This window comes from Vitis vinifera, chromosome 7, assembly GCF_030704535.1.
Source record: "Vitis vinifera cultivar Pinot Noir 40024 chromosome 7, ASM3070453v1".
In the NCBI taxonomy this organism is placed as follows: Eukaryota; Viridiplantae; Streptophyta; class Magnoliopsida; order Vitales; family Vitaceae; genus Vitis; species Vitis vinifera.
Genome location: NC_081811.1, coordinates 3,392,800 through 3,405,290, shown reverse-complemented (window position 1 = coordinate 3,405,290; position 12,491 = coordinate 3,392,800). Strand labels below are relative to the sequence as shown.

The window sequence follows — 12,491 nt, the reverse complement described above, 5'->3', positions numbered from 1 at the left end:
TGTTGTATCTGGCAGAGTCCGAGTGTCTAGTACTCTATATTTTCAGTGTCTATAGTGTTTCTAAAGCAAACACTGACCTTTTTCTTCTACTGCCTTCTAGGGTTTTCCATTTCGCGACCTTTCTCGAGAAAATATGAGGTGAGCTCTCTCTTCTCTGTTGGATTTTCTTCCATTTTGGCTACTCTCTGAAACTTTGATCGAAGATTTATTTGATCTATACTCCATAAATCTTAGTTCTATTCTAAATAAACTTGCGTTTGATCTTTCTCTGCCCTAAACCTCGGTTTGGTTGTCTAGAGAACTAGGAAAAGAAATGAGGGATTTGGTGCTGTTGATAGGGGGGTTTTGTTTTATTCTGTTCTAATGAGGAGTCTGAGATTCAATTTTTTTTCCTTTTCTTTCGGCGTTTTTTTCTTGGCATCCAAACAGGAGATCAGAGTGCTATGTCTGTCTTCTCTCTGTTCTCTTTTTCTCTCTTTTGCATGAAAATATCGTCGTTTTAGCATATAGTCATACGCCTACTTGTTTTTGTTGTTTGTGTTCTGTTTAATTTTTGTTTCTGGGTTCTTATATATAAAAATATATGATGTTTTAGATTCGGAAAATTTTCTTCCCCTTGTAGGTGGATAATGCCAGCGAATTGCCTGTTTATTGCACCCGGTGTCTAGATTTCTCTTTGACCTTTTTCTGTTATGGATAATTTAGAATGTTGAATTGGAAACTTTGATTTTCAAACAGAAGGTGTATTGCCTTGTCTGAACTTTAGGCATATTAGGATATGATTGTACAAACAGAATGTTATGTCACACATTTCATTTATTTTTCCCCAATCTGTGGGACTATTCTTATCCTTAAAACTAATTAAGTTGGCTTTCCCTCTGTGGATTGGTAAAAAATTGGAGGTTGCCTTTAGAGATTAATCTGTTTTTGCTCTATAATCTTCTTGCCATAAACTAGTATTTATATTGCCTCAAGATTTTGTAAATATCATTATTTTCATTTTCGGTTTTGGGGACGGATATCACTGTTTTGCTGTGTCTATACTCGTGTCTTTATTTTGCTGTACATATTTTAACTAACTCTATTTGGACTTTGTAGTCGGCATCCTGAGGTGAAGTGGGCCCAAAGAGCTGACAAGGTTTTTATTACAGTGCTATTGCCAGATGCAAAAAATGCAAAGGTCAATCTTGAGCCAGATGGGGATTTTACATTCTCTGCTAGTGCTGGAGCAGAAAACCATCTTTATGAGCTGAAGTTGGATCTTTTTGATAAGGTTAATGTAGAGGTATGAGATTGCTTCACACATTACAGCACATCTGTGTTCTCATTTCTTCCATTTATTGTGATAACATGCAAGTTTAGGAATTCCATTCTGTTGTAGTCTTTGGGAAATGTATTATGTTTGAAATAATCTAGAGTGAAGTTTGTGTTTCCAATCATTATTATATTAAATTGTTTCCTTTTTATTTTGGAGCTTTGAGGGAAAACCATGAGTGGCTAGGATACATGTGATATTATTCAAAAAGATTCAAAGAAAAATGAGTGAAGAGAAAAGGGAGAAAACAAATCTTTATGTGTATGCTACTCGTGGTACCTGTTGAATTGGAAACTCAGTTCTTATATATTTGTTTTATCGCTTCTTTTATTTTTTCCTTTGATTTTCGTTTTTTTATTTTTTAGGAAAGCAAAATTAATATAGGAGTTCGGAGTATATTCTGTGTTGTGGAGAAGGCGGAGAAAGGCTGGTGGAAGAAGCTTTTGCGAGGAGATGAGAAGGCACCACATTACTTGAAAGTAGATTGGGACAAATGGGTTGATGAAGATGAGGATACTGGTATGTTTTTCAGGAAACTAAATTTTGGTTTCCTTAAAATTGTTTTTATTTAAACTATTATTTCTATGCATTTAGTGAGGGAAGCATTGAATTTCATTTGTTGTTTTGATTAGGTCTTGGGGACTTGGATTTGGGAGGAATGGATTTCTCGGTAACGACATCAGCTTAAGGAATTTTCACTTAGAATGTTCTTCTTGGACGTTGTTCTTATCATTTTAAATTTTTCTCTATTTTGCAGAAATTTGCAGGTATGGAAGGCATGGGTGGTGATGCTATGGGTGATGATCTTGATGATACTGATGATGAAGGTAACAAGTCCTTATGATTTCGTATTCATCTATTTATTTATGTTGATAAGCATAAGCTTTTACATTTGATGTGGGGTGAGTTCCAAATATCTTATTATGGATGTGTTATTGTACTAGATTAGTTTGTTGGAACTGATCTTTAGGAGTTGAAAACTAGCTGTGAGAAATTAGTGCTTGGTCGCATATTACTTGAAGGATAGCTTTCAAGTAGAATAAGTTCAGATTAAGTTCTTCACTTTCAAATAGAAAATTTGGGCACATATAAGCACACCTAGATTAGTAATTGTAATATGAGATATTTTGTGTAGGGATTATTGTCGATAAGAACTTGGAGACTTGGCAAGAAGTGCAAAAAAGCTTGGAAGTTGGCTCCTTTATGCCTTTTTTGGATGGTGTGGAAGGAAAGAAACAGGATAGCTTTTGACAATGAAGAGTTTTTAGTTCATAGGTTGAAAAATTCTTTTGTGTATAATTTTTAGTCTTGGACAAAGTTGTATATAGATGCCGGACCTTTACCTTTAATCGACTTTTTTTTATTGGTTGGGTTATAGGTGAGGGTGGGTGAGGTTGGGTGAGGTTTTTTGTATCCCCTCTTTTTTTTTGTCCTTCTTTGCCTTGTGACGCCTACTGTATGCTTCCTGTATGCCTTGGGATGTCCTATGCTTCCTTTTTCTACATTTATATATTTTATTCTGATTTTACCTATCAAAAAAAGATTTCAAGCATAGTAGTTAGTGCTCGCATTCTAGGAGAAGATGGGCTATCTAGACCATGAAAGTTGTGAAAATACCTCTAAGTATTGCATTCCCATAGTTGTTAACTTGTAAGACGTATTATATATATATTTTATCGTGTATCGTATCTTATTGTGTATCATAAGTTTTTTATATAGTAAAAAATAAATAAAAAAATTAAACATATATGTACATGTTTATTGCAAGCATGAGGTATAAAGTAAATGTATAACCAACTTCATAAAAAATAGTAGGATTTAAAGAGTTAAATTATGCCATACCATGTGAAAAAATTGAATACTAGAGTTTTAAAAAATTCAATGCAACAAAATGAGTTTAATGCACAGGTTCATCATAAAATCCACAAAAATAAACTTTTTAAACTTCGATATATGATTTTTAGTCCCTAATTCTAACTAGGCATATGTACTTATATATTTTGTCGATATGCATAAATATGTGTCATCTCCAAAATTCTAACTTTTCATTTTCTTTTTCTTCATTATTTCCCCACTGAAAAAAAAAATTCCATAAAAGAACCTAATATATCGTAGAAATTTTTTTATTCATCAATCACCATCATTGTCAATGTCAACATTAGAATCATTCAAATAAAGATTCCCCAATATTTATTGTTAGAATAAATTTTATTTGCTTCCAACATTGTCTTGTCAACGAGAATGTAGTTTTTCATATAGGACTCCCTTTCATGATTAATTTCTCATCTTACCATACATTTTAAACAATTAATATAATAATTCTTTCAAGAAAGAAAATTGAATTTGATTTTTCTTAAAAATTATGAAAACTAGTTGAAGATGTATGTATTGTTGGATTGCTTATTGTATCATGTAATTATATATGTATTGAAAGATATGCTTAAGATAAGATATAGATTGCAATATGCATTGATTTCCAATAAAAAGGTATCATACTGTCGTATGATGTTGTTTATCGTAACTTTTTAACAATTGTGTGTAGTCCCATTGAAAGCTGTAGAAATTTTTGTCAGACACTGCATTCTCACCTTGTATTCATTTTCTTTCTGAATGAAACAAATACCTCAGTTTTTTTCAAAATGCCATCCCAAAGCTTTTATGTTTTACAATTTAACCTCAACTAGGCGGTCGATGCTCTACCCTGTTCATAATCAATGAATCTGTTTGGTCTATAAGATGTTGAAGTGAGATGCAACTTAGTATATGCATGTGTAAATGGGGAAAACAATCAATGGGACATGGGTTTGTGTGTTGTTTATTGTATCTGATGGTTTTCTTTTTATTTCCCCATCGTTGTTTTGATGGAAAGATGTGTACTCATTCAACCCTCCCTTTTTTTTTGGTAGAAGAAGTTTCAAAGCCCGCAGAAGAGAACTCTGAGAATCCAGATGAACATGGAGTAAAATCAGAGGCTGCACCAAGCATATGATTTATCATGCAGTCAACCTTTCGCTTTGTACTGTGGGGTAGATCAATGCTTGCATTTTTCCTAACCCAGAGGACCTCAGTGTCTCCCACTCTTTCCTGCCCTCTATACAGGAAGAAGAAAACAAAAAACATTCTATGTTTTAACTTTAGGATGATGTATTTTTAGTTCAGGGTTTCATGGGATGATAATGCCAGGTGGGGCATATGGATGTCAGTGTGTTATCAAATTTTTTTACCCACATGCATGAGCTTGCTGCTTCTTGTTTGCGGTTTCTATCTTCCATTATCAACAGCAAAATGTAGCGCATTTGGTTATAATCCCTTTCATGGTGTGTAATCATTCTCTATGCTGTGTTGAGGAAGTTTACAAGTAGGGAAATAAGGTCCACTGACGCTGGGATGAAGGGTTTATGAGTGGTGCAACCCACAATTTGGAGGTTCCCTTACTGGGTGAAGCAAAGTTTGGTTAGGATCCTCAGCTTGGATATAGCTTTCAAAGGTCAGTCTTGTCTGTGTTCTAATTTCCCAGTTGATGGTAACCAATACAGAGTGCTGCCATAGAAGTGGTAAATTTCAGTGCTTTTTGGCCTGTTCTTTTTATGACTCCTGTTCCAGGCCTCAGGGAAAGGTGGTAATATGCTATTACCGGACGTGTTTATAAGTATTTATAGGGCTTTTGAAATAAATATCATTCGAATCAATTTTGAAATGGCTTGAGTCCAGTATCAGCAGTATTTTTTTTATTATCAAATTTCATATGATACAGACTTGACTCATCCCATCAAAATTTTAAATTATTACAAGTAATATATTTCATTTAATCATACTCATTTGGTTAATATTTTCTACGACGGGTGGGTTGACAAACTGACTTTGGGTTGTTAGTCTCCTGTCAAGGGCCAACCCCAAGATTATGAGCCCGGTTGGGTTGGCTTGGCTTGGCTTGGGATTGAAAGCTTCTCTCAAACCCAATGTTGAAGTAACAGGCCTAATGTCTTTTTCGTTTTTCCTCGTTTTCCTCTCGGAGTCTCTGGGGCCCTGGGCCATACTCCGTACTGCTGACTTTGAGTGGTGCAAAAGCCAATAAGATTTCGCCACATTAACATCAGAAAGGATCGAGGGAGCTTTCTGACCTTAATAATGACGCGTCAGGTTGTGATTGGCTACGAAAAATCTCTCGACTGAACTCCATCTCACAGAAGCAAACCCAAAAACCCTTTCAACACAGCAGGAGGGGCTCTTCTTCGCCTTCGATTACTTTACCTCAGAGAAACAGGGAGAGAGTAATGGAAACCACAGAGATGGATGCAATGGAAGAGGAAGAACCTCAGCCCAATCCAAACTCATTAAAGCGTTTCGCTCTCAAAAACTCCATCCAAACTAACTTCGGCGATGACTACGTTTTCCAAATCGTCGCTAGGTGAAGATTCTTTCTTTCTTTTGTTTTTTTTCCCTCGGAAATCAAACGCGGTTGTGATTGCAACTGATTTGATTTCTTTTCTCAAAGGGATGATTGGACGGCGATGGCGGTGTCGCTGTCGACAAACGCAGTGAAGCTCTACTCGCCGGTGACTGGTCAGTACCTGGGGGAGTGCCGAGGTCACTCTACCACTATAAACCACATCTCCTTCTCAGGTCCTGGTAACTCTCATATCCTCCATTCATGCTCTTCTGATGGAACCATCAGAGCTTGGGACACCAGAACCTTCAACCAGGTACCTTTTTTTTTGGTACACCTATAGGTATGTATTATGGTGACCTAATCTATTCTCGAAAAGGCATTTCTTAATTCCTTATTAATAATGTAGGTATTATGCATAAGTGCTGGTTCTTCACAAGAGGTATTCAGTTTCTCGATTGGTGGTTTAGGTGATTATCTTCTTGCTGCGGGATGTAAATCTCAGGTTTGGTGAAATTCTATGAAAAGCTGCTATTTTCGTGTCTTACTTGGTGTTTTTCCTTTATTAAAGGATTTTAATGGCCTCTAGAGTTATTTTTTGAAATTGCATTGAAAATTGTTTACTGGCTTTTTGTTTAGACCAAAGGATTTAGAGGGATTCTAATGACAATGGCTCAGCTAAGAACAATAAATAAATAAAATTAGTAATAGTAAATTTGCCCTACTGGTGTTGTTAACTATGAAAAGACATCCAGGGAATCTAGTTCCTAATCTCGGATAAGGTTGTGAAAGCAGGGGATTAGACCACATTCTCAGATGATTCATCCTTTATGGGAATTTCCTTCTAGATGAGGATTCCATGAGTTCCTGGAATTGCTGGCTACGGCTTCAATCAAGCCTTATCACAGATCTTCCAAAAACTTGCCTTTTCTGCTTGACCTATTGAAAACCTAATTCACCTTTGTACAAATCTGAAAAAATGATCCAGATGCTATAGGGTATGCACACCAGGATATCATAGAAAGTGTTCTTACTGAAGTTATTAAAAACTTAAGATAATGATGCAGTACAATGATACAACAATATGATACTTTTTTTTTTTTTTTTCTGTGTAAATCCATGTGTATCATCAATCCATATCTCATGTTATGCGGATATTATGGTATCCGATAGGGTATGAGATACAACAATAACTTCAACTATTTCTCATAGTTTCTAAGAAAAATCAAGCTTATAAAAAAAAAGTTTCTCCTTGACATCCTTCCTCCTTATATTTTACTATTATTGAGTAACTTCCCAAAAACCTTCTGCCAGGAGCTTATATTATCCTAACTGCTGATATTCCATCAACAACTTTTTCGAGAGCAAGCCCTTTTGATTCACTTCCTAACAGAGCATTTCCTCCACCGTCCATTATTCCAGCATGAGCTCCAAGGCAAAAAAATGGTTACTGGAAAAGAAAAGACTAAACTAAAGATCAATTTTGAAAAAAAAAAAAAAAAATCTTAAAAGAATTATTATATTAATTTTTTAAAGTGCACTTTAAGTTTTGAAATTGATCCTAAAATGAAAAGAGAAAGGTAAGGTAATGCTACATTAAAAAACTACATAGTTGTCAAAGATACATATGAAATGTTGAAAGTTAAGGAAATGCATTGTTGCAATGAATACTAAAGGAATTGTCATTTGAAAGATTTGAATTATTGGCTTTGAAAATGATGGTGAATAAAGACTTCTATTTAACATATTAGGTTTTTGCTGGTTTTTTTTTTTTAGTGGGATAGGGAATGATGACAAATATGAAAAGCTGGGAATTTAGAGATGGTACATAAAGGCATACATATCAATAATATAGACAAATACATGCCTATTTAGGGTTTGGAATTAAAAATTATAGCTAAAATTCAAAAAAATGATTTTTATGGACCTTGTGATGAACACTAAGCTCATATTTTATTAAATTAAACTTGTAAAAAATGTAATGTTCAATGTTTTCATATGGTATGTCATAATTTAACTCTTTAAATTCTATTCTCTTTTACAAAATTACCCTCTCTTTCTTTCTCTCTCTCTATATATGCATGTATGTATATATACATATATTTTATGTTATATGCATATTTTTTTTATGTTTATTTCTCATTATGTAAAATAACTTACAATACACAATAGATAAGATGCATGATACTAAAAAATGTGATACAGGATATGATTTATGAGTTAGCAACTATGACCCTTACCTAATTTGGTAGCCCAACATATTCTCCTTGAACTTATTGCTACATTTTTAATCTTCAAAGCCATTTTCCGCAGGTGTATAAGCTCCCTTCCTTTGATACCTTTCTTCGATTCTTTGAACTCGATTTCTTGGGAAGCTCTGTTGGCACCTAAGACTTGCTTAGGAGTAGTAGCTGGTTTATCACATGAGATGCCATTTAATTGTTAAAGGGCATGCATCAGCCCTGGCTGATGCATGAATAACATTACTGGCCTATCATTTTCCTGTAAGATGTATTATGTGTTATGACTATAAAAGTTGTCTCATTTGTGTATTGCTCCTGTATGAGAACTCACTCCACTAAATGGTATTGCCACTCATTGGTAGATTTCATGCAGATACTCTTTTGGGATTGGAGGAACAAGAAGCAGGTTGCATGTTTGGAGGACTCTCATGTGGATGATGTTACTCAGGTTTCTGATGCCTATACAATGTGTTTGTAGATTGATGATGACATATGCTTATTTTCTTTATTTACCATATCAAAGTTTATGAAAAGCACATGTGATGACACAACCTAGTTTTGGTTTGGATCAAAAGTTCATTCATTCACACTAACCTTAGATGCCTGTGGATACTAAATACCATGGGCAGTACATGTGAACACTTAAGGCTGTGGGTCTAAATATCACTCATAAAAACTATATAGCATTGTCGTAACAGAATTGTTTGGAATGAGCTTATATTTATACCGGTTTATTTCAATAATTTGTATGTCACCTAGTTTCATCCTCATACATGAGGGTCTAAGATCCAGACTTGTGAATGCTTGACAGTTTTAGCAATTGCACTGTCTGGTTAGGTTGGGTGAAAACATATGGTGTCTTAACTGTGAATGTGGTTGAAATTGGGCTGGGACTACTAAGCAGGGTTCTGTTCTGGAGGATGGTATTGCCTTCCAAATGATTCCACTCAGGATGGTGGTCATCTAAGTAAAGGTTTATCTTAAATACTTGGTTTTGTTCTTTGTTTATGTTTTTAAATTTTCAAAATTTCAAATATCCCCTAATTGGATCTGCTTCAGTGGTTGATAAGGTTCCAACTCTTGGACCCTTATGGCTTTAGTAATGGTAATTAGTATGCATATAAACGGTTGGATACATATTGACATCCCTTGTGAAATTAGGCATATCAAACTTCAGGCTGGATAAATTTTACTTTGGCTTTATTGCCATATCCATACAAAAGAATATGCTACTCTATGGTAGACTAACTGGCATTGAACATGTGGCCTCAAAATTTTTGTCACAACGTTGGACTAGTGGAGCTGTAGTTTTTGTACCTAGAAGTTGTTTTTCAATGACTTCCCTATAAAGATTTGTCAATTTTTTGTGTTGCTGATGAGCTCGTTGGATCCATTTATAAAATGGAATGATACTTAGATTTTATCACGTGATTCATCCATGAAATATGTTTGTTCTAAACTGTTAATAACTTTATGACATAGGTGCACTTTGTCCCTTCTGATAAAAACAAACTTGTTTCGGCATCAGTAGATGGATTGATTTGTACCTTTGATACTGTTGGAGACATCAATGACGATGATCATCTGGAATCAGTAAGTGGAAGCATGAAATTTTCAGTTTTGTTTGTTCAATAATTAAAAAATGTTGTGTTTCCTTTATATTTATATATATAGGTTGCAATAAGCATACCAGACAATGACTTTGTATTCTGTAGCTAGGAAAAGGAGAATTGATCAAAGCAATTTTGAGTAGTTATTTAAGCTACTATTGCTAAACAAGGCGAGTGCACATTGGCTACCAAATAGATATGGGCTGAAAATGTCTTAATTCTCTTGAGTATGTTCTTTTTGTTAAGTATTATCCTTGTTTGTTGTTAAGCATGAACAGTTGAAGTCATAGGGAACTCTTCCTTCGTGCCTCGCTTATTCTCATTCAAAATGTGACATTTTTCCTGTAAAATATCAGCATTATACTGTGAATTGTGTTAATAATTCATGCAGCTATAATATGTAAATGTACTCGATGAAAGTAATTTTGTATTTGTTTGTTTATTTATTTGCTTTTCTCATTTAGAAACGAGTAGAACTTTTTCCTCCACCATGCAAGATCCATTAACACTGTTGTGATAAATTGATCTGACATTCTAAGCATCTGTCAAGCTGCTTGTTTGTGAAATTTGAATCTTCTAATTGCTGTCATATCTGTTAGTTAATGCCCGCAATGGTTCTTGTGGAGCATAGCCGAATAGAACTTTTTCCCTTATCATGCAAGATCTATTAACACTGTTGTGATACATTGATTTGATGTCCTAATGATCTAACTGTGAAGCTGCTTGTTTGTGAAATTTGAATCTTTTAAATCATTGTCATATCTGTTAGTTAATGCAATAATGATTCTTGTGGAGAATAGCCATTTGTTTTGACTTACCATGGCAAAGGCTGTTTATAGAATGCTAGGGAATCCATTTCAGCAGTATGGTTTTGGCCTAACTGTGACATCTATAGGCAACCTAGAAAAGGATAGGCTTTGTCTGCGAGCTGTGATGCTGTATAGAGTTCATTTCAAGAATCAGGTTTTATTTTAGTTTGGTATGTGGAGCACATTTCTTCTCAGATCATAATTGCTTGTTATATATGTTCTGCGGACAATCAATGGTTACCTGTTTGCTTATTGCTAGGTATATATTCTGCTCATATTAAAGGATTACCTCTCTCCTGAATAAAAAAAAGGATTACTTATAAATATTTTTATTGTGGACTACCCTTTGAGTTCTCAAATAATTGTTCTATAACTGCAAGTGTTTGTGTTTCCTAATTTTCACATTTTCTGTTCTTTTACAAGATTATTCTGATACCAAATGCATTTGGGTCCAATACTGTCAATTGGTCATGCATTTGGTGTTTGACCTAACGATTGAAGAATGAATAGTTTCTTGTTTTAATTTTCTACAACTGCCTTTAATTAGAAATTTACTATTACAACCATGTAGGTAATCAATGTGGATACTTCAATTGGGAAGGTGGGGTTTCTTGGAGATACATATCAAAAGCTCTGGTGTTTGACACATATTGAAACCTTAAGGTATCAAGAAAAAGTGCTTTACTTGAACTGATTTATCAAACATTTGTAATTGTAATGAGTTCTACTCTGTCAACACCCTGCACAAATCATTGGGCACAAGTATGGTGGGATGCTTTATAACTTTTGACTTAATTTAACTTCTAATATGTGACAAGCTATTAATATAAATCACAAAGTGTGAGAACCACTTCTTTAGGACCTGGCCCAACTGATTCCCGAAGCTTATTTTTGGTGGTTTTTGCCATTTAATTTAGTGTAGCCATCTTATTTTTTCTAGTTGTAAGAAAAGATGGCTGTATAATATATATGGCTCTGTTCTAATCACATCTTATTTTTCCATTATTTTCATCTGTGTAATTTTAATTAATTTGTTTTCTTGCTTCTGCTTACAGTGTTTGGGACTGGAAAGAAGCCAGAATTGAAGCCAACTTCCAAGATGCCCGCTCCTTAGCCTCTGATAGCTGGACATTGGATCGTGTATGCTAGTCTTTCCTATTAAATTCAATCTGCTTATTTTACTAGAAGCAAATTTCAGTTTTTGTTGTTTGTTGTCGTGTCTTCTATGGTAAGTGAGATGCAAAGCATCAAACAAAGATAAAAGAGGTAATATCCAAGATCCATGTTAAGATTGATCACTGAAATTTATCCGTCACAACACTGAATTTAAGCAGATGCAAGACCCGAAATTTACTTCTGGTTCCTTGGAACACAGTGAGAAGTGGCAAGTATATGGGGTTGGTTCCTTGAGTTTCCAAGTTGGGGTGGGGGGAACTTATTGTTAACAAACCGTGTGAATTCACTCAAACCATTTTGGTGTAAAATTTTGTAGATTGTGCTGCGCTGAAAGCACCTTACCTTTTCCTATTGTGTTTGTGCAGGTTAATTATTTTGTTGATTGTCACTACTCGGGAGATGATCAGCGTCTATGGGTGATTGGTGGTACTAATGCTGGTACTTTGGGCTACTTCCCTGTAAATTATCAAGGAATGGGGGCAATAGGGCCTCCAGAAGCAGTGCTTGAAGGTGGGCATACAGGTGTTGTTAGGAGTGTGCTTCCCATGTCCAGCAAGCAGATTGGCACCGCCCAAAGCCAAGGCATCTTTGGATGGACTGGCGGTGAGGATGGTCGCTTGTGTTGTTGGTTCTCTGATGGATCTCCTGAGACGAACCGATCCTGGATTTCAAGCGAATTTGTTATGAAATCACCAAGAACTTGCAAGAAAAACCGACATCTTCCTTACTAAGTGAGCCTGTGTTATTGCCATAAAATTTTCCATTTCTTGAGTGAAGCATGAAGTTTTCAATCAGTGTTGGTGTGCATTTTCTGTACCATTATTGTATCCCCTTTAATTTAAAATCAGACTGAAACTTTCATCAAGTAGTAACAGAAAAATAAAACAATATTGATAAATTGTCATAACTCTTAACAAAGGGTTCATATTAATCTTACTATTGTATTATTAT

General features: G+C 34.9%; 2 protein-coding genes across 3 annotated transcripts; both read left to right on the top strand.

The window, feature by feature from the left end:
• On the top strand, positions 1-4,640 carry LOC100258848 (uncharacterized protein OsI_027940). Of its 2 annotated transcripts, none has more exons than XM_002264862.5 (6): positions 1-138; positions 1,099-1,285; positions 1,681-1,834; positions 1,948-1,985; positions 2,073-2,142; positions 4,222-4,640. In XM_002264862.5, exons 1-6 carry the CDS (start codon positions 134-136, stop codon positions 4,302-4,304), a joined length of 537 nt encoding a protein of 178 aa, XP_002264898.1. In that variant the 5' UTR covers positions 1-133; the 3' UTR covers positions 4,305-4,640. The 2 variants fall into 2 exon arrangements, with proteins under 2 accessions (XP_002264898.1, XP_010652179.1); XM_010653877.3 differs by having other exon boundaries at positions 2-138; positions 4,225-4,640.
• Positions 4,641-5,176: 536 nt separating this feature from the next.
• Positions 5,177-12,476, top strand: LOC100264020 (WD repeat-containing protein GTS1). Its single transcript, XM_002264768.5, has 8 exons — positions 5,177-5,723; positions 5,811-6,018; positions 6,112-6,207; positions 8,319-8,393; positions 9,428-9,538; positions 10,936-11,027; positions 11,420-11,504; positions 11,906-12,476. The coding sequence occupies exons 1-8, from the start codon at positions 5,590-5,592 to the stop codon at positions 12,269-12,271; spliced, it is 1,167 nt and encodes a 388-aa protein (XP_002264804.1). The 5' UTR covers positions 5,177-5,589; the 3' UTR covers positions 12,272-12,476.
• Positions 12,477-12,491: the final 15 nt, after the last annotated feature.